Source organism: Hippoglossus hippoglossus, chromosome 1, assembly GCF_009819705.1.
Source record: "Hippoglossus hippoglossus isolate fHipHip1 chromosome 1, fHipHip1.pri, whole genome shotgun sequence".
NCBI classification, from domain to species: Eukaryota; Metazoa; Chordata; class Actinopteri; order Pleuronectiformes; family Pleuronectidae; genus Hippoglossus; species Hippoglossus hippoglossus.
The window spans coordinates 14,248,221-14,273,950 of NC_047151.1; the positions used below are offsets into that span (position 1 = coordinate 14,248,221).

The following is a 25,730-nucleotide window of genomic DNA, read 5'->3' on the forward strand; positions in this document are numbered from 1 at the left end:
AGGCAACAGTTGTTGAATTCATGGCACCGCCTCCCCCCCCCTCCTTCTCCCTCGCTCACCCTTTGCCTGCGGTTGCCTGGCAACTGGCTTCTGTGGGCGGGGCTCGCTAAGAGTCCTCACATTGCTGCACTGGCTTCACCGCCCACTCAGGCTATATTTGCATATGGAGCCCCGCCTGCCTGTGTCTGCTGGTGATGTGTGGACGAGGGCCAGAGGCTGTGTGGGCTCTGGAGAGGGAGAGAGAGACGAGAGGGGAGGAGGGAGGTGATTGTTGCCTCTCAAACTGAAACTGTTTGTCTTCAGTGATGCAGCAGATTCCACAAGACGGGTCAAAAAGAAGAAGAAAACACATAGTGGTTAGTCACAATGAAGCAAAACAGAGAGAAAAGAGGGGGGGGGAGTGATGAAGAGCGGCAGAAAATCAGCTTGAGGCGTTTTTTCTCGGCTAAAACTGTCAAGAGCTAAAAAGAAATACACTTGAATCTGTCCTGAGACTTTTGAGAAGAGAAAAAAACAGCTGTTAAATCACAATAAATCACATTGCTATTTTCTGACATTTTATAGACAATTATTTTTGTTATTTATTTATTTATTTACAAATTAATCAATAGATGCGGCAGCCTTTTTTCCTCCACCAAGGAGGTTATGTTTTCACCCCTCTCTGTTTGTTTGGCTGTCGGAAAGATTAAGCAGAAGCTGCCACACGGATTTCTAAGAAACTGGGTGGAGATGGGACAGGGGCCAAGAAAGAATCCATTAAAGTTTGTCACAGATCCACGGAGGGCAGATTTTTTTTCCACTTTCTTTAACACTGGGAGGTTTTTTTTAGTACAGATTTAATCATTTATGGATCTTAATGAAAAAAATCAGGCATATTGAGGGGACTGTTATTTATGAGTGTGCTATTTGGTGCAGATCCAAATGTAGTGACTGTAAATGTGGTTTCATCATGGGACTGTTGGGCCTTGGTGGTATTTGCGCTCCACTGAGTGACAATCTACTTATACAAACAGTAATATCCAGCTCCATCATAAATCCAGTTACTCCCCAACCCTACAACAGTGGACATGTTGTTGCAAGTGGGTAAAACTTTGGTTAATCAAATGAAGGTGACTCACCTCAATCACTTATCTCAGTGCATGCGCCATAATATTTATAATTTCTGTCTTTTTAAATTCATATCCCAGCACGGCAGGACATTTCAATCACTCTCCTGGCTACAGCTACATCTTATTCTCTTGTATCTTTGTAATTGCTCCCATAGTTGAATGCTGACTCCGGGAAACAGAAAACGACTTGAGAGTCAGCACTGAAAAATTGTGCTATTATGTTTTGTCACAGGTTGTGGTAAGTCTCTACATTCCTTAGAGCTGCAAGTTTGCTTTGAATTCCACCTTTTTCGAAGACTGAGTATCTCCACCATTACGATCAGCTCTCAGTGAATATTGTCATCTGAGAACTTCCCTTAATACTCTTATCTTGCTTGAAGTTCCTTTACCCAATGGATCACATTTCATTATTAGGAAGTTGAGGTCTCTCCTCAACAGAAGGTTACTCTGAATATTAATCCTGCTAAAATTACACAAATGTGTGACTGACATATTTTCAGTGCTCTAGTGTTAATTCCATGACTCATGTGCTGCTTCTATCAGAGAGCCACGGAGGCTCGGGTCCCGGTGCTTGTTGCAAGAAGTCTGATGAAGTGATGAGAAAGAGAGAGAGAAAGGGAGAGAAAATGATGAAGAGGAGGGGAGAGATATGATCCAAGCTTAGGGAGCCAAATAAAACCTAATTATGTGGAAAGGAATGCACCCCTCCTATAATCTCCTCTCTCTCTCTCTCGCTCTCTCTCTCATTTGCTTTTCTTTCTCCTTCACTTCTCAGAGACGCTGGCAGTGGCTCAACCAATGGCCTGTGGCTGTTTGTTTATGTGCAATTTGTTGGAGGGCTGGCCCCTTTCCCCCTTTTCACAGAAGCCATTTACAATTCTATTCATGTCTACCTGCCTCATTCAAGAAGGCAACACATAGCTGTGGACCGAGGCCCATTCACAGAGAGTTAACACGGTTATGTTAAAGTTATTCTGAGAGGGGATGACATTTTTATACTACTTTGCATGATGGTTAAATAGGTAGGGGCAAGGTGGAGATGATAGCTGGAAAATCTGCATCATAGTCCTCACAGAGGGTTGGACACAGGACTGGAGTAAACACACCTTCACATACTGTACATCATAAAGTGCATCCACTCTGTATTAAAAAAAACACAAACCTAACAAATTGTATGTGTTGCAGAGTTCGGCTGAAGCTGCTCTGTGGGGATTCTCCACCAGCTGCTGGGGTTCGCAATGCAGCAAGACGAATGATCGAGAGGAAGAGGGTGGGGGAAGACATGGGCAGAGCTAGAGAGGGAGAGAGGGAGAGAGAAGAGAGAGGGAGAGAGCAGGAGAAGCATACGAGAAATAAACGAGGGCAGGGACGCTCTTCAGGGGGCAGTGGGCTGGTAGAGCTGCTTGTTTGGGCTGAGCACAGTGGATGCTCGGAACAACTCTGCTGCAGCCAGATATCTGCACATATGAGACTCATGCACAGATTTAAATGTTCTCTAAACATGCTTCTATGCACTTCTTCTATGTCACATATGAACTTTTATTGTGTTCGTGTAACAAATTGAATTTCAGATTAAGGGCAGCAGTTCTTCTATGTGTCTGTTCTTAACCTGCCTGTTTTAATGGCCTGTGGTGATGCATAGTTGCAGCTTTCTCTTTGAAACAGTAAAAGTGACTTCAAGTAATTGAGCTGCACCCAGCAAGTAACTGGACTTGGGCTAAATCCACACAAATACATTTTTAAAATGGCGTTTTAAACTGTAATTATCTCAGTTCAAACAAGCGTTTTAGCTTTACAACAGTAATAATCCCCATCCATACTAATGCACCTGAAAACGTATATCACGTGACAATTCTCGTACTCTGGCCTTGTGCGTGCTGGTGTAAACAGGAAGCGATGGGATTTTTATTCTTGGCCTGACGATGTTTACAACATTTTACATTCACTGCTGGTGGCCGAGTCAGGACAGACAAAAAACAATCAGGAAGTGAATGTGGGAGACTGCGCCACAAACGTCTCTTTTTGCCCGTCCAAAAGCAGCGGTGGAGTTTTCAAACCAAAACTGGGCCGCAGCGTTTCCAAACCGATCAACCCTCAACTCCAGAGTAGTGTGGACGACAAGCGTAAATGCAGGAGTGGTGAAGCGTTTTCAAAACTCAAATGTAGCAGCCTGGATGTAGCCTATGTTTCCTTCAACCAGCCCAGAGTATTCAATACACGTACACAGTTGATTCTCCAGCCTAGAGACTGCACTTGATAATTTCCATAAGTCCAGTCTGAATCATGGCACAGACCTGATGAGGCTACAGGGCAGATGTATAACTTCTGGCATAATTGATAACTACAGATACATTTATAATGTTACGCTTTAGATCCCATAATTATCCTCTATCATTATACAGGACTATGGTTTGGAGGAGCTCTGCACAGTTGAAGTTGACATCTGTTCCAGTAACAGAGCCAATGAGATCTGACAGCATGCGAACATGGACTGCACAACGTGACAGTGTAGGCAGCAGAGGCAGCGAGAAGAAGGGGTCAGAGGCAGAGTGAGTGAACGAGTCAGGGAGAGTGAGACAGACCGAAGCAGCCTGAAATCTGCAGGATCATTTCCACTGCTTTATAGCTTGACACCGGAGGCCATTAATATCTAAGTCTAACAACGTCAGACTGAAACAAATGTAGGAGATCATTTGGATATGAGGAAAGGACAGGACGTGAAGTAAAGAGGGACGTTCAGCACTTAGAGGAAGAGAATCACCAAGGCGACAAATTCATTTAAAGATATAATGTGTAACAATTCATCATTTGAATTTCCAAAAAACGACTACCTGTGTGTATGTATACTTTTCCAAAATGTTTCCAACAATGTTCAAACACGGAGAAATCCCCAATTTTATTTAAAGTAACGGGATGTTTTTATCTAGTTGCATTTGCATTCCGTCAACTCGCTTTACTTCCAGGGCAACATATGACGAAGGGAAAACACACGGTTAGCCAGTCTGCTGTTTTTTCCTTCCATTGTTTGCATTGGTCACTTGTAATGGATCCCGATTATTCATTACCTCAACCATTAACATGACTTGTGCCCGAGTTGCATCAGGTAGGTCGGCAATAGTGGTGAAGACGACAACTCTCATGAACCCCCGCTGCTTCAAGACGTCATCAAATTAAGTCTTTTGTTATTGTTTTGATTGACAGACTCATATTGCACCTTTAAATATTCTAACATTTCAGGTTAGTTTAACAACACTAATCTTCCTCAGGAGGCGATGCACATTTACAGATTTTTACATATGCCCAATATACACAAACACAAAAGTAACAATACCTCACAATAACGCACACATTTACACTCATACCAACATGAGGTGTGAAGCAGAAAAAATTGTTTACGCTCCATTAAAGGTATGACTTCCTGTCATAAAAACATGAGGGTTTAATGCCAAACAAAGAGCAACTTCCTGTATGAAGTTCCTCATTTGAAAGTCTTGCCCTTGATCCATTTAAACCATTTAGAGCAGACAGCCCAACACAGAAAGCACGAGCAGCACTGCAAACGTCTGGGTAATACTATCTCCTGCTGTTTGAGGCCATGTCACAACAACAGATATCATCTTTGAATGAATGAACAATCAACTTTACAGCAACGTTTGATCAGGCTTTCACATCAGGACTCCTGCAGCTCAGACGTGTACAGGATGAGCCATTGACAAATCTATATATTGGTGACAATGTGGCTGCCATGCAATATGAGTGAAAAGAGGCCACTGGGTTAGTGATGCCTTCAGGGAACCTCGCACGGTGTCGTGGAGGGATTGATTACTGTTTACATGGGTAGATTGCATCTGTATATAGAGGGACACAATGTACTCTGGCATGGTTATGAATGAAAAGCGAGTGTCAAGTAAGAAGAGAAGACACAGAGGATGCACCTCAGCGTTAGTAATATGTGGTTACAGCAACATTCAATTTAGATCCATAAAAACCAAGGCAAGTTAAAGGTTCAAGTTGGTCACATCCACTATCACGTAATGTTAGCACCAACCGAACTTGACAGGACCCATCGGGAGCGTACATGCTGGCTCGGGTTCAGACAAAATGATTTAAATAATATTCGGGTTCAGGTCCTGCTCAGTGCGCGGTAACATCTGTTGCTGTAAAACCACGAGACATGGGACAAATTAAATATACACCAGCGAGTAAAACCTAAAGACCTATTTTTGTGACTAATTATTGTCCTCTTCAACATGATCATGGGTTTAAAATGTGTTATTTGGTGCTTAGCTTGCATTAAAAATGTAAACATTTGAGTTTGCGGTATAGACCAAATATTCTGTATGTGTGGTCTTCATCGTGCGTAGATTCTGTTCTTACATAAGAACAAATCCCAGCAGAGAAAACATTGGTGAATGTCAGAATCTTTGTAAAAACTGTGTAAGTGGGTTTTAAGAAGAAATTTCTTCTTGGCGAATGAGGCTCAGTGTTTAGATTTATTTCATACAGGTTAATGGGCACAGATAATAAATGCATGATTGATTCAATATCTCCTTTTTCTGCAAACAGACATCCATATCGGCTATTTGGTTGCAAGATAAGGCTGATATGTGCTGTTGGATATACTGTATAGAATTACAAAACATAAAAAAAAAAAAAAATAACATTGGCCACAGCAAATAGTGAGAATCTACTCTGTCAGTATGCTGAGCAGGTCTGACTAACACCTGACTGACAGCAGATCAAAGCTCCATGATCAATACGAGACCAAAGGATCCATCTATCAAATCACTACCAGACCTCTGAGACAGCAGGTGACACAGGAATCGATGAGGAGGTGACGAAGAGGAAAATAAAGACAAGTCTGATTAAAACCAGAGAGAGAGCAGAGAGAAAGGGATGAACAAAATTAAAAAAGTTAAAACAACACTTGCTGCAAAACATTAACTGTTATTTTGATACAAGCTGAAGAGGAAGTAGTACAGAGCTTTAGCGGGACGTTGGGGAATACAGTGAGGTTTTCACTTCCTCTGTTGAAAGGTTCCAGTGGGTAAAGGGAGGGCGCTCTGTGTGAGCTGAACTGAAACAATGCCACTAACAATGGCTGCTAATTATCCTCACAGACAGGAGAGAAAACACTGAACCATGAAAGGAAGTTATTGACCAGAGCATTGGAATGTAAATGCACTTTGCAATGAGATAAACAAAGAGCACACAGAAGGTATTTGGATTAACTAGGGAGGACAGGACTTATTATCACAGCCTGAAATCACAAATAAGACAGTTTGCATTTTCTTTTACTTTTGAGGGTCACATTATTTCATTGGTTACTCCTCTTCCTGTAAGGGAAGGTGAAAGTTTTAACAGTTTTTTGCTACCACAACAGATGCAATGTAATATAGCAGTACCTTGCTATTATACTTAGTTTTATAAGTTTATATGTTTTTCTACTATACTACTTCTATATTTTTTAAGAGTCCATTCTGATGTTGGTACCGATGCAATTTGAATTCAAAACAACAGATTTTATGGTCTTTCATTATTGTATTGCTTTTGGGCAGAGGGTGTCTGAGTGACTAAGTCAATGCTGCCAAGTCATCCTTCTGTGTCAACTTGTTTATGGGTTAGCAATAAAAAATTAAAGTGGCCAAATGTGGCATTTTCATGATACACCACTTCTTTCTATGCAGTAAATATTTTAGGGCTTGTTTTTAATAACAGTGATATTTATTGCTTCTTTTATATTCATGAGCATTTGAGTATTTTGTATTTTTTGTGAGTACCACTGGGCCTTTGGAGTAGTATTTAATTTGCTCACCACTGCTGTGGTGACACCTGGCTGTTGACACAGGAAGTTGGTCTCTGTAACACTTTCATGAAAATGGCTCCTCTATTTACTCACAGTTCTTGTTAGCATGGGAAAAGGTTATGAGCCACCCGAGGTTATTGTGTGTCTGTGTGTGTCGTGCGTGTGTGTGTGTTGTGACACTGTGGAGCTTAACATTCTGCTGAAACACCTGTTGAAACAGTTTGTGCAACAAGAATCTTCCTCATTTCTTCCTACATTTCTTTCTCCGTGCTATGATCTCCACAGCTGGAGTCAACAATGTTACATCATTTTTAGGATCAACAGTGTAAAGCACAATACAAAACTTTTGAAAAAAGCATGAAGAAACACTTCCAAACAATGGATATCAACTTTTGACTATTCCAGTCTTTATTCATTCAATCAAAAGCCTTTTGGTTGAGTTCACAGTGATATTTATGGATCATATTTATACAGTAACATGCTGTAAGTGACTTCCTGTCCTCTCATCGCCCCACTTTTAAAGTTTGAAGACTGTGCTACTGCACTCATTTACATTATGTTGTTGTATATCATGTTTTTAAATTCAAAACAATGCAATGAAAGGTTGTAGCCCCCATGGTAATTTGTGTGAGTGTGTGTGAGTATAACTATGTTGTTTATGAAAGAGGGTGAAAGAAAGAGAGATAGATAGAAAGAGGGGGGGAGAAGGAAGAGGCACTGATCCAGAACTGAGCTCCTGTGACAGCTTTTATATGCAGGCCACACATCACAGGACAATCAGCGACCTAATTAAACAAACAGAAAGAAAATGAGGGGCAAAAAGAAGGAGAGAAAGAAAGAGAGGAAGAAAGGGGAATGTAAAAAAAAGAGGGATGAATTCATTGAATGTGAAAATGGGGAGGGGGGGGTCCGAGAAACAAAAATCTGCAACGAGAGAGGGAGGGAAAGGAGAGAGGATCCTGAGCCTGTGGAGAAAAATCAATGATTTAAATCAGGCAACGCCCAAATAAAACATGGGCTGCAGACGAGACAGAAAGTAGGAAAAAAGGAAAAGAGGGATGGTAACAGCGGTAGTGAGGAGGGGTCCAGGGTTTTTACTCACTGGCCTCCAGCAATGAAAGAAATGCTGCTGGCACAGATTTGGGGGCAGAGAGAGAGAGAGAGAGAGAGAGAGAGAGAGAGAGAGAGAGAGGTTGGGGGCAACGGTGCTGTTACAGAAAAGCCAGATGATCCGCTTTGAAGAGAAGAAGATAGTGTCTGGAAACTAATTATGGATAACAAGACGGACAGATGGACAGAAGAGCTTTACCCAGACTCTCAGCACTGGTCTGGAGAGATAAGGGAGGGAGGGTCAGACAGAAAGAGAGGAAGAGTGGACTCATTTATTTAATAAGACTCAGGGCACAGAGATGACACATGGGTAATGTTTTGGCGCACAACCACACAGTCCCAACAGTCCCAACAGTTTAGTTTCATCTCTGAAGATTTAACAACACAAGCACATTTAACAATGCAAACGGAGAAAAAAAAAAAAACAGACTCTGCAGGGGAATGAATGACAGAGAATGCATCCTGTTGGTCACACTGATTCAGCTGTTTGACACCTTCCTGTAAGGCATCATTCAGACTCAGTAAAGTGCACGCTCAGCTGAATACCACAGAGTCATTTCTAAGTGGTATTGCTTGTGAATACATTTCAGTCGGGACCACTTTCAAAATGTATTCGAAGCCAAAAATTGCAAAAACTCGCGGGCGGTACATGGAAAGAGAGCACACCTCCCTACCGTTCCATTAGCCCTCATTGAAAGTGAAGCAGGAAGAAGCTGAGCTAATAAATGCTCAATATTGCTATCTATGAAAGATTTCATATTGGTTTGAAGCAATGAGATCGATCCATTTATCCACTGATGTATACAAAGTACATGTGATCTGGTATTTTATAAAGACATATTTGAAGAAATACTGTAAATCTGCAGGTGTTAATAATATCGAATCTACTTGCAAAGGCACATTTCCTGTTTAATGCTGAGCCCTGTGACTCCCACTCTTCTTCATTGACTGGAGAAAGGACACTACATAGGTACAAGTTCAAGTGACGTCAGTTCTGCACTTTGCTCTGTTTTACAGGGGATGAGGATAGAGGCACCAAGACAGAAGGGGAAGTTAAGTGTTAAAAAGGGGTGTCATCATAAAAAGTGGGGATAGAGGACAAAATGGACAGTTTTAGACACTGTCACACACACACACACACACACACACACACACACACACACACACACACACACACACACACACACACACACACACACACACACACACACACACACACACACACACACACACAGTGGGCCCCTCAGACAAGCACTTTTCAATCCTGTAAGATTCAAAATAAAGTTTCTGAGGGGGTTTAAAAAGGTGTGTAAAAATTGCAACCTGAACTAAAGGCGAGAATAGCACAGTATTAAACCAGTGAAGGCCAAACTCACACTGAGGCACCTGCGCTGCCAAGGCAGAAAAAAACAACACTCATCCATCACCGCAAAGAACAGATTCAATTCTCAGTAATGGTGCTTTTCAGACTGCCTCTATCAAACAGTGTTTGAGGGCGGACAGCTGCTGACTATTGTTCCAGTTGATGTGTATATAGGCAAATTTTTTGGTTGTCCAAAATCCCAAATTCACACAAGACCAGACTTTAAAAAATCTTTATCCACCTATTACAAGGTTTAAAATATTTAAGAGTGTAGCACAGTGTTTTTCTCACTACTGCTCGTTGTTACTGTTTCATTACAAAGGTACATTTTGCTTACTTCAGGCACATAATTGCACCTTTTGAAGATACAAATTTCCGGGGTACGAAAGTTGATTTGCAACAAAAGCTTCCTTACTGTACTTTAATGTGGGCTACATGCCGCAGTGACCAGCTTTACTACATTGGGTACAATTCTGCTGTTTGAGAACACTTCGTTCTCTCCATCTGGCAAAACATGATAAGATACGAGTGCAGAGAAGGATGTGGAAAAAAACAGCAAATCAAGAGCGTGTTTGCACAAAGACAAGTTATATGTAAAAAAGAATTGCCTTCTGACAGCCTGAGCAATTCAATCTGAATATGCAACTTTCACATTACTGGGTATGTGAATTGGTGTGCTTCCTTGACAGAAATAAGTGCAGCTATAGAGACATAAGCTCATCCTCCATGTGTTTGTATGTGTCACGCTTCATGCTCTGCACACAGATGCTGCTGGCAGGAGGCGACCTCTGTGCTCTAACAGATGGTCTGGACCTGTGGCATCACACCCGAAAACTCACATGCACACACACACACACACACACACACACACACACACACACACACACACACACACACACACACACACACACACACACACACACACACACACACACACACACACACACACACACACACACACACACACACACACACACACACGCGAATAAAAACTCCACGCCTGTTCAAAGTCAGAATAAGGTCATGCAAACTTCCACCTCCTTCAGCCTTGGTCGTCACGTTGGTGTCAGTTTTATGTTTTCCCATAGATAATTCCTCTCACGATGCCTCAAGCTCGGAATGTAGCATGATGTAGTATTCTCATATGAATGTTGCTAGAAAAAGATTTTTAAGAACCCTCAGTGGAGTCGGACTTGTGAAATTGTGCGACTGTTTAGCATAACATAGAAGAAGCAGCTCTGGGACACACACACACACACCAACGATAAATCATCGCAGCGGGATCGGCTGAGGTAATCAAATGCAAAACAGCATCATTTATCAGACAGTGGAATTAGAGAGTTAGCGTACTCGCATGTTTTTCTGTATTTACTCTGCAAACTACATGATGAGGTTGAAGCCAGGAAAAAGGGGAAATAGGATCATGAACAATGGAGAAAGTGTGAGGGTATTAAAAATAACATGTTAATGCACATGTACAGTTCACAGATGCATGCACATTAAACTGGGGGATTGGACAGCAAAACTGGAATGAGTGAGAGCCAGTTGAGCCTATAGCCATTGCAAGTCAGTGAGATCATGGGAGAAAGGCAATTGTTGTACGTGCATGTGTGAACATGAGAGAGACAGAGATGGAGAGAGAAAAAAAGAGGGAGAGAAAAAGAGAGAGGGAGGGTCCTGGAGTGAACGAGGGATGTTTCTGTTCATTAGCAGTCCTCCCTTAGAGCGGGAGAGGTGCGGGATAATCATGTCGGCTTGGTGGCTGTGTGTCCTTGACTGTCATTGGTGGGACTCAGCTGGGCCTTGTCTCTATTCCAGACTCTGTGCATGTGTGTGTGTTTGTGTGTGTGTGTCTTTCAAAACTTTAATTAACCAACTGAGCCTCACACACACATTGTTGCCAAAAAGCGTGAGGCAGTTTAATGCTTGTGTTCCTCCAAATCGACAAAATATAATTCCCCGCCTGTCCAATTAGCCTATTGTGCAAACATTTCCAATCCGCTCCAAATCGGATGTATAGCTGAGACAATAGTAGCGGCAACAAAGTGCAGTATTCTGCACTCAGTATTCTGTAATGATGGCATTTTATATTTTTTTGCAGCAGACAATGTAAAGCACCGAGAGACATTTGGACAAAAACTATGGAATGAGAGGAAGCAAATGGAAAATGCATTGTGTTTGTATAGAGCGTATTTAGAGTCAACTTTACAGTACAAGTTGCATTCATCCATTCACACAGCGCTTCTTTACACAGCGCTTTTACTATCACACACCATTCTTACATTGTCGGTACAGCCGTCAGGGGAAATTTGGGTTATCTTGGCCAAGGACACTTCAGAATACACCCTAGTGACGCAAGGGATCAAACCACAGACCTTCTGGTTAATGGACGACCCTCTTTATCTCCTGAGCCACAGCCGCCTGAAACAATGGTCCTTAAGCTGATTCAGCAACATGCACCCTTTTTTTTAAACCAAGAATCCTCTGCCGTATCTTTATTGATACTCTCTGTCGATCTCTGCTTCGAACACAGAATGATTTTGCAACTCCACAATACTGGTCGACGAGCGGATTTCCTCAAGGGAAACATATGCAGACATTTTGATTGATAGATGAAAATGTCAGCATTTTTCTTTTCCACACACAGTTACTGTTTTTTTCATGTGACCCCAGGATTTGGTTTGTCTCAAATCTTAGACATGCAGATGGAGTCCCTGCTGCATAAGTCAGAAATCAGATAGCTTTGAGGATATATTAGATATTGTCGTAGGAGGGGACACAGTTCGCTGGGTGTCTCCAAAATGTATAAAGTCCAATTTAAAACCTGGAACTGTTTAATGTCAGTTGCAAAAGAAAAGGGTCCAACAGTCCCCTTATGAAACCACATTTAAATTCAACCACTTGTGAGAAGTATAAGATTGAATACATCAGATGTTGGGATAAGTTACCCAGTTAGTTTTAACATGTAGAAGATCAAATAGTAGTTTTCAGATTTAATTTCCCTCAACGCCCAACAGTCCCTTAATTAAACCACATTTAAATTCACTTGATCCAGATTCTCTTTTGGATCTGCACCAAATTGCACAAACTCATAAATATCAGTCCCCTATACTGGCTGTTTTTTTTTTTCCATCAAGATCCATGAATTATTCACTGGGAAATCAGGGAAAATCTTGCAAAGTCAGAGGAAAGTGAGAAAAGATTCCTGGACCTGCCCCCTGATCCAGATCGGCACCAAAACTTAATGGATACTTTCTTGGGTCATCATCCAAAACTCCACAGCATTTCATGGAAATCAGCGGAGTAGTTTTTGCGTAATCCTGCTAACAAACACAGACGGAAATAGAATTAACTGTGTTCAAGCCCGTAATGGGGCTTCAGTTAATATGCTTTACCACTTTTCGAGACCTGTGCTGACCACGTTTATGTTTCTCAGCAGAAAAGCCACAGCAGAGACCACACACACTCGTTTCTGGCTCGGCCTCAACACATCCTTTCCCCGGGTCCGTCTGTTCAGATTTGGAGGTGTGGCCTGAAGAGCGTAACCTGGACTAATGGACCCTGTCACTCACAACCACAGGCAAATTAGATAAAGCCGCTGCTTTGTTTATCTCCCTCTGTTGTTCTTCTCATTTGCTTTGCCTGCATTTCTTATCATGTCTTTCTTTTCTCTCCGTTTTTCTGCTACGTTTCCTTTCATCTCTCCTCGGATTTTATCTCTGTGTCTGCATTCCATCTGCTGCTCTTATCGCTTTCCAAAGTCTCATTCCCTCACAGCCATTCACACTCAATCCATCACATGCCGTATATCTTTCACTTTAACGTCATATTTCCTTTCCTCTAACTGACTATTTTTTCTTCCCCGTTTCTGTTTCCCTTGTGTGATTCTTTCTTTCTGCTGTCGTCATCGCCCCATCACTTTCTGCTCCCTCTCTCAGAGACAGCTACACAAAGCTCACAGTCACATATGCAAACCCTTTCCAAATTTAGAACATTTCTGTTTGTTTAGTACACTTTGCATATGACATGGCATCATAATATAGCCAGATCCTTGTCCTATTTCCTGCACCACTTTGCTGTAAATGTTGTACTGTCGCTGTCTTGTTGTGCACTACACCCATCTTTGTGATGAAAAAACGACTGTACGACTCAGTACGTCCCTTATCATCTTGATTATGATCCAAATAATGCATTGATAAATAATCATATTTTCTGTTTCTCCTGCCCCGATCTCAAGTAGAAAATTAACGTAACTGGTTTCATTGCATACCATAATTTCCTGGCATATGTCATCACACCGGACATCAGATCTGTTTACATATGGTTTCATTGTTCTTATTTTTCAAATATTGTTCATAATGGTTGTGTCGTTTTTTTATATCTACACATTTGTAAATCAGCAAAACAGCTGTAAAGTCCTAACATTTCCTTCAACATTGCATATTTGCATAAAATGGTGTGTAATTCTTCCCTTAGGAAAGTTCACAAAGGAAGCTACACTGAGTTTACTACTGTATGACATATGATTGAAATGGTCTTGAGTGAAATGTCACCATGACATTCACCCCAGCAGCTGAGGAAGGACTGTGTCATTAGCAAAATGCCACAGAAAAGCCACACGCGGGAAATCTAAAGGACAGCTTATCAAAATGTGCTGTCAAATCCTGTCATATTCATGTTTCCATGGCTGCCAGCGGGACTATCAGTCAACTGTGTGGCCAGACATGTTGGTCTCAGACTGTCCAAACGTCCTGTGGCATCACGTCTCTGTGGACAGACGCAGTGTGCCCAGAACTTACAACATGTCAGCCGCTATGAATAATCCAAGTAGTGGAAGTCATTATAGGGCAGTTCTTACAGTTTTAAGCAATATCTTAATTATTAAAAGAAAAGAGAAAAGGATGACTCTGGATTTGGTTTAGAACCATCACTTTTTGTTAAGGTTAGGGAATGACAGAGGTTATGCTTAAAACTCAGCAGAGAGCACATACCTCTGCCAAGACCCAGCAGTCCACTTTAATTCAATCAAGCTGCACCAAATAACACACTGCTGACGAACAAACAAACCAACAAACAAACCAACAGACAGACAGGGCAAAAACACAACCTCCTTAGGGGAGGTAACTAGGATGGCAAACAGTGGAGCTGAGGCCCATCAATCCCCTCGAGAAATCATATTTAAATTCGCTCGATTTAGCTCACTCATAAATATCAGTCCTCTAAATATGAGTTATTGCCTTGCATTACTGCAGGCATCCTGTAATGTTACCTAATCCTAAACCTCTATCCGCCCCTTTGTCCGGATCCATGCCAAATGTTAATGGGTTCTTTTTTTGTCTCCTGCTTCCACTGAGTTCTTTGGAAAACCGTTCGGTAGTTTTTGCATAATCCTGCTGACAAACAACTAGACAAACAAACAAACCAATAAACAAACAAACAAACAGCGGAAGGCTAACCCTTGGCGGAAGTAATGAAACGACAGCGTCTGTTGGTAGGACACAGGTTGTGAATAAAGATCTCTGATGTCCGGGTCACTCACTCCTTGTCAGCAAGTGCTCCTGCAGACTGTGCATCGACATGTATGCAGCAGCAGTGACTATGAGTTATTCAGTCTTATAGGTTAAAGTCACTTCTGCATGAAATGAGCTCATGAGCCACACACTGACATAATGAGGAACGACACATGAATGCAAACTGCATGAAAGCGATACAGAAACAAACTGACAGTGACCTTTAAACAAACTTCTGCTGTAAAAAGAGCCACTTCACTAACAAACACAGAGCTCGGAGGAAGGCTTGTTGATCGTTATCATGGGGAAGTGCTCGTGTTGCAGACAGTGACAGGGATGTTGGCTGTGCTACAGTGCAGCTCAGTGGGCGGATTTTCCCATCGACACAAACAATGGTAAACAGTAAACATACCCTTTGTATTCTCTCCCCCTCTCTCCATTTTGCTCTCCGTTTCATTCTATTTCCCTTTTCTCATCCCCCTCTCGGTTTTTCTCTGTTTCAACTTTTGCCATTATTACACCCCTGATGTTGGTCTCAGTTCTCGCCTCTCTTCCTCAACCCCCCACACACACATCTCAGCTCTTTAATTAGACCATGAGACGACTGCAGAGGCTGGCGGAGCTCTCTCCTCCTCACTGTTCATCTGAAGTGCTAATGTGGACGGCGGCAGGAGGAGGGGAGGAGGAAAAGGATGATGGAAGAGGGAAATGGCAAAAAAAGAAATCAAAGAAAAAGAGAGCAAGACATATCAGCGAGCAAGGGAGAGGAAATGAGGGGATAGAGGCGTTCATGCAAAACAGAAAGTGATGCGGCCATGCACCAGGCAGGGATGGATGATAAAGATAAAAGCAGGAGGTATGTTCTACTAACAGAGCAGTAGGGATAAAAATAGAGAGGAACCAAGAAACAGATGAGGGGACAAGATAAAGTCACTTCAAGTGCTTATGTCTGACCTGCAAACCTTCACTTCTGCAGGCGCAACACACACACACACGCACGCACACACACACACGCACACACACACACACGCACACACACACACACACACACACACACACACACACACACACACACACACACACACACAGACACTATCTCACACACACACAGATTTCTGTCTGACATTCACCCATGATCACTGAGAGCACAGGGATCAAACCAAACAAGCAGGACATGAAGGAAACACACGGGGAAAGAGTGGACGAGCGGTGGCAGGAGGAGAGCACATTAGAGGCAGGGATCTCAGATGATTCCTGTGACCTCCTGGAAACCCCCAGGAGGAAGAGAAAAAAAAAAAACTCCATTAGAGGACAAATGAGGTGTAAATTATTGATTATTTTTCTGCAGTGGCAGATCTGGGCCACCACTGAGTTTTAACATATTTCTTTATAGGGTCCGGTTCTGTGAGGTTCCCTGCTGGTTAAGATGGCAACACCGGTTTGTATTTGGGAGGATACAGTTACCACTCAGTGTCTGTGAGGGGATAAAACGGAAAAATAAAAAAATAAACAATCTGAAATGTTAATTATATAAAAAAACAATAAACTGAACATGTAAATATAATAAATTCATAGAACAATCATAAACCTTGATATCTTAGGGATACTATCAGGTTGTACACACACAGGTTTGTGCAGATATCCTTATTAGGGCTTTACATTGACTTCCATTCATTGTGGACAGCCTAATCAAAACCTAATCAATACCCATGACCTACTCATGTCCAACTCTGAGCCTAACCACATTTCACATCTTTCCCCCAACCGCAGGACCTCAGAAAGTAAGTTTTGCCTCATTAGGTCCAAGCTTTGGTCCCCATGAGGTCTACTGGTCCTGACAAGGTCAGCGTTTATGCTGGAAAAGGTCCTCAAAAGGTAGCAAAAATGAATACACAAACACACACACGTATCCTCCCAGATGCTTAGTGCCCCAGTTTAATCTGTCTTATGTGCCAAAATACATTTCAGCACCTGACACGGCCGTGCTGACTCTGTCTCCTGCATTCACTAATATTTGTGTGTGTGTGTGCATGTGAGTCAGAGTGTGTGTGTGAGTCAGAGTGTGTGTGCCTCAGCAGCAGAAGAGAGCAAGCTAATAAATCCTCAACTGCAATGTCTCTTGAAATAATGAGGCGATTCTCACCTTTTCTCATACACACACACACACACACACACACACACACACACACACACACACACACACACACACACACACACACACACACACACACACACACACACACACACACACACACACACACACACACACAGAGAGAGAGACAGAGAGAGAGAGAGAGAGAGAGAGAGAGAGAGAGAGAGAGAGAGAGAGAGAGAGAGAGAGAGAGAGAGAGAGAGAGAGAGAGAGAGAGAGCTACCCTGGGGAGCTCTGGGATTCCTCCATCTCTTTGCTATGGAAACGCAACTTGACTGCGTTCCCACAATTGAACACCGCAGTCTTGAAATAACTGAGCTTCTGTGGATCATAGATTACATTTTTTCAATAAGCAACATATCTTCACCCAATATAAAGCAGAGAGAAACCTCTCTAATGTGAAAATAAGACAAAGAGATCTTTATAAAAGACGTCCAGTCGACTACAGAGATGTAAATAAAGTGGCTGCTGTCAGTGAGAAGCTTAAACAGCAGGTATTAGTTTCACTTTATCTCTTTCCACCACAGGAGGAAAACAGCATCCTAAAGGAAAGCTGGGATAAGCTGGAGAGAACAGAGGAAGTACCTGCTGATTACACCCTGTATTTACATACATTGACTGGCTGCAGCTTCCAATGAGTCTAAATGCAGTGACTGCTTTCTCTTGCCACAGTTTAGAACTTGTGAGTCTTTTTCCTTTTTTTACACCCGAGGGAAACATTCAAGAAAACATAAAAACAGTGTGAAAAATGTGAGATCAGCAGAATCCACTCGACAATATACCACAGATCAATAATGCAAACAGACCAGGCCAAGTAGTTCTCATATGAGGAGCTGTAAGCAGAGCTGTCGTCACTTCAACCAGCACTAATACAAGGTTAAGTGCATTAAAGTTATCTAGTAGAACATTATCCTCCAAAAAAAACATCAGTTACTTTAAGTTAAGAAAGGGAGATATGATCCTATATCCCAGTATTTGTTTTTTCATATTGTGATTTGATCATATCCATCATGTCGCCTTAAACACTGTTAAGTAAGTATCATATTTAACACACAACTCATATACACTATGTTATTTTTCATAATTTTTATATTATATATCATTCCTATCTATATTATCACTTTACTACTTTTATGTTTCAGTAGTTTCTCATCAACGGCTGAAAACCATTTCAGCAAGAACACATTTAACCTTAGTCTTAGTGTCCACACTACAAAAGTAGCTTGCAAATTTCCATCCTTTGGTGATTTGTTGCTGTCATTCCCAGTCAGTGCACAAATATCTCAGAGATCGAAACACATGGACGGAATGAATTCTTATTCAAACGCAAAAATAAACCCACACCTGCAACTGCAAATCACTCCTACCTGTCACTGTGTGGAGAAAATGATATGCAGTCAAAAGAAATCCTGGATTAAAGCTCTTCTTGGAATATGGGATGTTATGACTGCTACTCATTTATACGCCGTGCTTCACAAGGGAGGTGCACAAATGAAACAGCATTATCAAATCAGCATGTTGTTGTCGGTGAACGACTCAGTAGGCAACGACCGTATTGCATTTCACACAGTCTGAATATTTTAGGAGCACTTCTCCATTGGTACGATGAAATGTTATACTATGCCAGAGGTAGAGAAAAGACTCCCAGCTTCCAGGCAAACATTCTGGAGCTGAGATAAACAAAAGGAAATATTAAAAGACGCACAATGATATTGATGCACAGAAAACTGAGCTGATGTCTGTGGCTCTGTGAGTCACCCGTCTTGTTAATGAGATATAGTGACATTGTACAGAGTATGAAATTTCCCTAGAGATCACACCAGACATTTATGAAATCTGTGTCACATGTAACATCTTGGGTCCGTTCCTCTCACTGATGTAACAAATCAATCGTCTCAGTGAACCCGCACATCAGGACATTAAATCAAACAAAAGACATAGGACAACGTCAAGAGGTAAGAAAACCTAATTTAACCTTAAACTGTGAAAGAGATCAAATGTTTCATAATTTAACCAAAGGTTCTTAAAGTCCAAAATCAAACATCTACAAGCACATATCCGACAGCTTGTAGAGTTGTATCCTAGAACTTGTCTTGGATGTTTCTAGTCATGACACAAGTGATACTTTTTGTCTTCTGCAGCTAAACACTACCCTCTAGTGGACAAAATACTGTATTACACGCTTTGTGTAGTTTCAGTTGACCTGCAGTATTGTTGCTACTGTTATCGTCATGATTCCTCCAAGTGATCAAACTGCCCATGAGACACTGTAACTGGTTATGTTCGCAAGGTTTAAAAACGTACCTGATAATAACTCTTGGCTGTTTCATGTGTTGAACTTTTCTTTTTAAAGTTCCAAACATAACCTGCAAAGAAACCAAAAAAACATTTATGACTCATTTCTGTCTGTTTGAGATTCTGCAAAAAAAACTGATGCAAGATACACAATTAAAATGTATTTAGATATTTAATATCATTCACTTGCATGCGATTACCTGTATTTACATTGAAAAGGTGTGCTGTACTAGCAGAGACTTCTAGTTCAATTTAAGTTCTAATCAACAACACATTTATATTCTGCAAATCTTTCAAAAGTCCCAACAAGCAGACTCTCCTGTGTAATTTAAAGAAGTTGAGAATGATCTCCTCTGATACCCGACATACACACATTCATGAAACCAGTCAGAGGGAATGAAAACAGTCAAGTTGTAAACTGGACTATTAAAGAATGAACTGAAACTCACTTTACAGCTCTGAAAAGCCAGAAGGAGCTGCAGCCTTCAGTTATAATTCTTCGGTTCATTACTATAAGCCGTCTATTTCATATTCATTTCACATTGGCACTTAATACATGTTATTCTAAAAATATCTATAATAGCTCCTTTAAATGTCCTTGTGATTTGAATGATACATAATGGAGTTATTAGAGATAAACGTCATGGGGTTTCATGATGATGAACATTAAGTCTAATGGACGACACATGCTGTGTGGCCCACACAGTGTTAAATTAACATCTTATTATTAATGCTCAGTAACACTTCACAATGCAGAAGCAGTAACCCAGTTTGTTCCTCTGCTCTAACTGTTATTGCTCAGGCTGTGTCCCTCCCTTTGTCCTGTTTGGCCTTGGTCCACTGTGGTGGATAAACTGACCTGGATTTACACAGACTCTCAGTCTGGGCAGAAGACAAAGAAAACACGACTGTGAATGAGCGAGGAGGTTTGGTTCAGATCACCCACACGGCCATCAATCTCAAATTGTGCAAATCAAACGCAGAAGTGACCCCATATTAAACTGTGGATAAAAGCAGCCAACCGTGAGCTTCATACATTAAAGACTGATGCCCGAGCTGAAACTGTTCTGCTTGGTTACTTTAGTAAAACATTGCTTCAGTTGAAATGAGGCCAGTGCTTAAACTATTAATTCTATATATTGTGACTCAATTCTGTTTTCCTGATCTGTTTCTGATGCCAGTATCCACAGAAGAACACATACAAAATGTCGCCCATTCGCACCTTTCATTGTGAGCACGCCACAGCAGAAGTCTCTGAAGTTGATCCTCCCGTGAGCGTTGGGGTCCAAACATTTGGCCAACCTCTTCACCTGTGGAGAAGCACACCAAACAATTATTTACCGATGAGCTCATTTTTGCTCTCATTGTTTAAAATTACCAGTATCATACAGAACTGAGGCAAAAAACATTGTTTTTCTTGCTGGAGATTTGCAGAAAAACACAACTGCATAGCAGGGATGTGATAAATAAGAAGAGAAGCGTTGCTATTATGTGTTATTTACACCTCCTCCTCCTGCTGTGACAAAATCAATCCATCTTACTGGTGTCTGTAGCCATCTGAAAAATAACCGCACTGATATCCAGCCTATTGTCTAAGCCTCCCACTGCCTCATGTTGCACCATTTGGTTTCCCAGACAGAGAGGTGGCTGATAAGTCCAAACCAGATGACTCATCCACACTTTCAATATAACACCAAGGATCTTCTCTATAGAGACGCAGCGTATTGATAATCGCAATATAGCATCATGCTGCTCCATCTTTTCATTTGCTGTGCATCAAATACTGAAATGATTTTTAAAATGCATGGTTAAATATGTATTCCACGATAACAGAAGAAAATTGTTTATGATTTGATGATGCTGTGTCATTATTACATCATCAAAAGGGCAGCTTGAGATGTTAAAATGTTAAAACCTTGTAGGTTTATCATCCCAACAATAAACATCTAAATGACAACAGTTTAGTGTTGATCATCTTTTAAAACAAGGCACAGTCTATAGCCGCGTAGAGTCTTTATGTTTATTACATGACAGTTCTAAAGGGTTTGTTTGACCAGAGAATATCAAGTCTTGATATGACTTGATAGGAACGTACCAATTAGAGCTCGACCAATGTGGATTTCTCGGAGCTGATATTAGGGAGACATAGAATGTCTGTTAGTAGATCTGTTTACTGATGGACACACGGACGATAAGGCTTCCAGTCCCGATTCTTCCTGTCAATCACTCAGCATCACTCCTCCTCCTCCCCCTCTCGCGTAATGTTTGAAAATAACTTAAAACATCACATTTGTCTAATAAAATTGGGTAAATCATGACCAAGTACATGCACTCCCTGAGGAGGGCTGCAGCCGCTGAGCCCTCTGCGCTGGGGCTGAATAATGCATTCTTCTCTTTGCGAGCCAGCCACAACCATTTCAATTTTAACGACACTAATTTTAGCACAGGTTTGTGACTGAAAGGGAAACAACCTCAGGGGTTTTCCCAGGTTCAAATTAAAAAAGTTGACAATGCCTCACTTCTCAAGAGGGAGATAGTATATGACGGGGAAAAAAATGGTGTGAAAATAATGTGTTGTATAAAACTTGTTAGGAGTTATTTTTATGGTACACACTCATTGCCGTAGCAACTGGGTCACATGTACAGCAGCGCTCACTGAGGAATTTCGAGATGTTTTAAAAAGGTCAGTGGACGACTTTGCTCAAGGTCATCTATTTGGATCAGTTTGTATAATTCAGCAGGTACCGTTAAAAAACTGTTTACATAGATTGTTAATTGCTTGTCCTCATATTGTTTTAAGGACCGACTGAAGGGGAGAGAAAGGAGGTCAGAGGAGAGAACTGAAGGATTATGGGAGTGTGTGCATGTGACTGTACGGTTGGGAAAGTGTCAGCCAGCGTGTGTATTAGTAGGTCAGGTTGGCACAAAGCAGCCAGTGGGATTTGCTCACAGAGCGCAATGACACGGGAGGACAACACAACAGTTTGCAGTCCATCAATTAGAAAATACAAACTCCTCTTCATACCATCTTATTTGGGTCACATGATCACAATCAAATTCTGGGGGTTTTGTGTAAATTACTTTCAGTACATAACACTCAGTATTATACTTGGAGCGCACTAACAAAACTGCCTAATTTAAATACTGGTTTGGTGATGGCACCACCAAGTAAAAATGTAATGCATTGTACTCTACAGGAACCAGTAACATGTGGGTCAGTGAGTTAAATATTACAGGCACTGCATCCAATGAAGCGATTTCCCAGGTCAGAGAAAAGCTTCCCCCAGGAGCTAATCAGTGCCTCCACAATGTTCCTGCTGATGAGCCCCGCACCACCGGGGAGCCAATCAGAGGCAGTGTTCAACCACCCTGACGAGCAGCGGGACACAAGAGGCCACAGGGACGTCCAACGTGACACATGAACCGATGGAAAAACACAAAACGAAAGATAAAGATAAAATAAAATAATATCCGTTAGTCATCTCACACAAAGCTTTGGAGGCGAATAGTTTACAGAATATTCTACATTTTGTAGCCATGGGTTTTATATGATGAAGCAATCATTCAAAAGGATCCACCATCAAATAAAAACTGAAAAACTTAAGTGAGGTAAAGAGTTTTTAACACATTAAGACATGAGGTGCAATTTAAAAAGCACTGAAACCTAACTATTGTTTAAAAAACTGCTCTAAAACTTATTTTTCGACAGACAGAAATATGAAATAAAAACCATTTGAAAGCTTAATCCTTTGGCTTTTATTATAAATCATTACTTTTGCCTTGGAAACTGGATACGACTGGAAAAAAGAACATTTGTCAAAATGTCAAAACTGCAGTTTGCATTCCCGAAGTGAATTCCAGTGAATCATGATGCATTTCATCTGTCAGAGCGGCCGTACATCCCATCCATCCCATAGTTATATATGCATATGTTGCATCTGACGGTTCAGATCAACAAATCCTACACTAACGTACAGATTGCAGGCCTCGCTTTGCAAACCCAAGTAAGAAAAAAACAACATCCCAACACAACAACAGCTGTACCAGAGATTTAGAGGCTTGATCAAGGGCAGTAGCAGAAACAGGTGAATCTGTTCGCAGGTTGTAAACTGGACTATTAAAGAATGAACTGAAACTCACTTTACAGCTCTTCACATTGCCACCGGCAATAGACCCTCTTATGAAGGTCCTCACATTATTCCAATATACACTCCATCCATCCACTGAACCCTTTCTAAACGGTGCTTGGCCTGTTTTTGGATGCAGGAGACCGGAGCTGTATCGGCACACTGAGCCCTGTGTGACAGACATGTTACACCCTCTATGGCCAGGTCAGCAGTTTTATGTATTTTTTGCATTTTGCATTGTAAATTGCATTATATTAGGGATATACTGTCTTTGTAGCCCAACCAATACTGGTTTTCTAAGCCCGATACTAGTATTTTTATTTTAACATGTAGTATAAACATACATTTTTCACAGCAATCTATTAAATGTGCTATAGAATTGTGTCTAGATATATACTGACATACCTTAGTGCATATGGAGGACAAACTATGGCATTAAATATAAAATGCAAAATATGAATGACTTACTGATACAGCAACTACTGTATAAACAATCAGACATCATCAATCGATTTCTATTCCTCAGTGTGTTACAACCCTTGAATGGAACAATTTGCACTGTTCACATTGCATGTTGCTCATCTGTTTTATACTTCTTGTATCAGTGGTTTGCATCTGATTAACACACTGGTTCAGGGATGTAATGTCTCTGATGTCCTTTGTAACACTGTTAAAACTTATATTTCCACTTTTCAGTGACCAGTATTCAGTGTTCCCTCTGTTAAATTACTGTAAGAACAGAAACTTCTGCTCTGGCTCCAACCTGGAAAACTTTAATTAATGAACCTCCACTGCAACAGAATGGTCCAGCTCAGCTCAGCCCAGTTAGCCTCTTATGTGTCAATACATAACTAAAAGTGTAAGATAAACATTTTCAAATCGAAAAGCCTGTGACTTCTGTAATAGACGTTGATTTGCAGTTGGCAGGAAAACTGTCTCTGAAGTCAGATCCTTTAAATCCTTCCAGACTTTAAAGTGCAACAGACAGATAATTACGAAAATCTTCATCAACAGAAATATAATAAAAGTTCAATATATATATATATATGGATATATTGCTTATCCATTATGTAAGCACATTGAGGAGGTGTAAGACACCGCTGGTTTTAATATTCTTCCTCAGATTTGCCAAATGTTTGTCATTCTCTGCTCATAAAGCAGAGTTTAAAGCCACAACCTTCCCTCAGGAGCAAGTAGTCCGTCAACTATTTGAAATGAATCGTTATCATTATCAATATCGAAATACCGAAAATGTCTAACTGGATTCAATTCAAAACAACTTTATTTGTCCCCGGAGTGAAGACAACAAGTACAAACAAGAAAGAAAACTACGATGACATCAGTGCAATAAAACAGTTCAAAATGTAGTATACTAAAATTATAAAGTAAAAGTAGTGTATGACTGTAAAAGAACGGTGAACAGGATAACAGCTGAGAAAATGGACTGCAAGAACATAGATAAATACTGAATGAATAAAGTGATCGTAGTGCACTGAGGCAAGTGATACAGACATAAATGATGTACAGTTAAGGAGAATGAGGAATATATGTACAGGACCAGGTAGCAACAGATGAATAAATACTGTAACGTAGGAATAAATGTATATGCAGCAGATTAATATATATATAGAGATTATAAACAGTTGAGGTGAATACTGATGATGAAGAATATATCTACAGGTTCGGTAGCAGCAGATGAATAAATATTGTGGCATATGAATAAATACATATACAGCAGATGTGTTATAGATGAATTAATATAGCAGCAGATAAGTAAATCTAAAGATGATGAGTATGTATAAGAATTTAAAAGCTGGCACCAAAGTTTTCCCAGACTATTACAAAAGTTGACTGAAAAGTTACAAAAAGTTGAAAAGTTTGCACCCAACTCGCCCAAATGGTGACACAGCCCATCACAGAAGCTCATTAAGTCTCAGAGAAATAATGAGACCATCCTTTGTGTTCTTCAGTGGCCTGCAGCACCTTTAATACTTCCATGTGCTCACCTGTTCTTCTTGTCCGAACTGAGATCCCAGCTGCACCAGGTGTTCAGGGCGAATAAAACCGTCCGCGTCCTCGTCACACACGTCGAACACCTCTCGGAGTTTCCTCAGTAATGTCAGCAGATGCTCCGGCTCACGGTTCCACTCTTCCTCCATCTCTTTACGGATTTATCATCATTGTTGTGTTTTTATTTCCGGGGCTTGTTTTGGTTGGTTCCCCGCGTGCTGGCTGTGCGCGTGTCACACTGAAGCTCG

The 25,730-nt window shown here is 41.1% G+C and overlaps 1 protein-coding gene across 1 annotated transcript; it reads right to left on the minus strand.

The window, feature by feature from the left end:
• Nucleotides 1–101: 101 nt before the first annotated feature.
• Nucleotides 102–25,730, minus strand: LOC117763313 (rab11 family-interacting protein 4A-like). The gene is made up of 4 exons (XM_034588360.1): nt 25,479–25,730; nt 20,568–20,655; nt 19,355–19,416; nt 102–227 (listed from the first exon to the last, which is right to left on the minus strand). Exons 1-4 carry the CDS (start codon nt 25,629–25,631, stop codon nt 147–149), a joined length of 384 nt encoding a protein of 127 aa, XP_034444251.1. The 5' UTR covers nt 25,632–25,730; the 3' UTR covers nt 102–146.

Excerpts from the sequence above, each read along its gene's own strand:
- LOC117763313 (XM_034588360.1), bottom strand. The coding sequence starts at position 25,631 with ATGGAGGAAGAGTGGAACCGTGAGCCGGAGCATCTGCTGACATTACTG. Across the intron at positions 19,417-20,567 it reads TGGCGTGCTCACAATGAAAG|GTTATGTTTGGAACTTTAAA; the intron begins GTGCGAATGGGC and ends GTTTCTTTGCAG. Across the intron at positions 228-19,354 it reads CAGCCAAGAGTTATTATCAG|AGCCCACACAGCCTCTGGCC; the intron begins GTACGTTTTTAA and ends CTCCCTCTCCAG.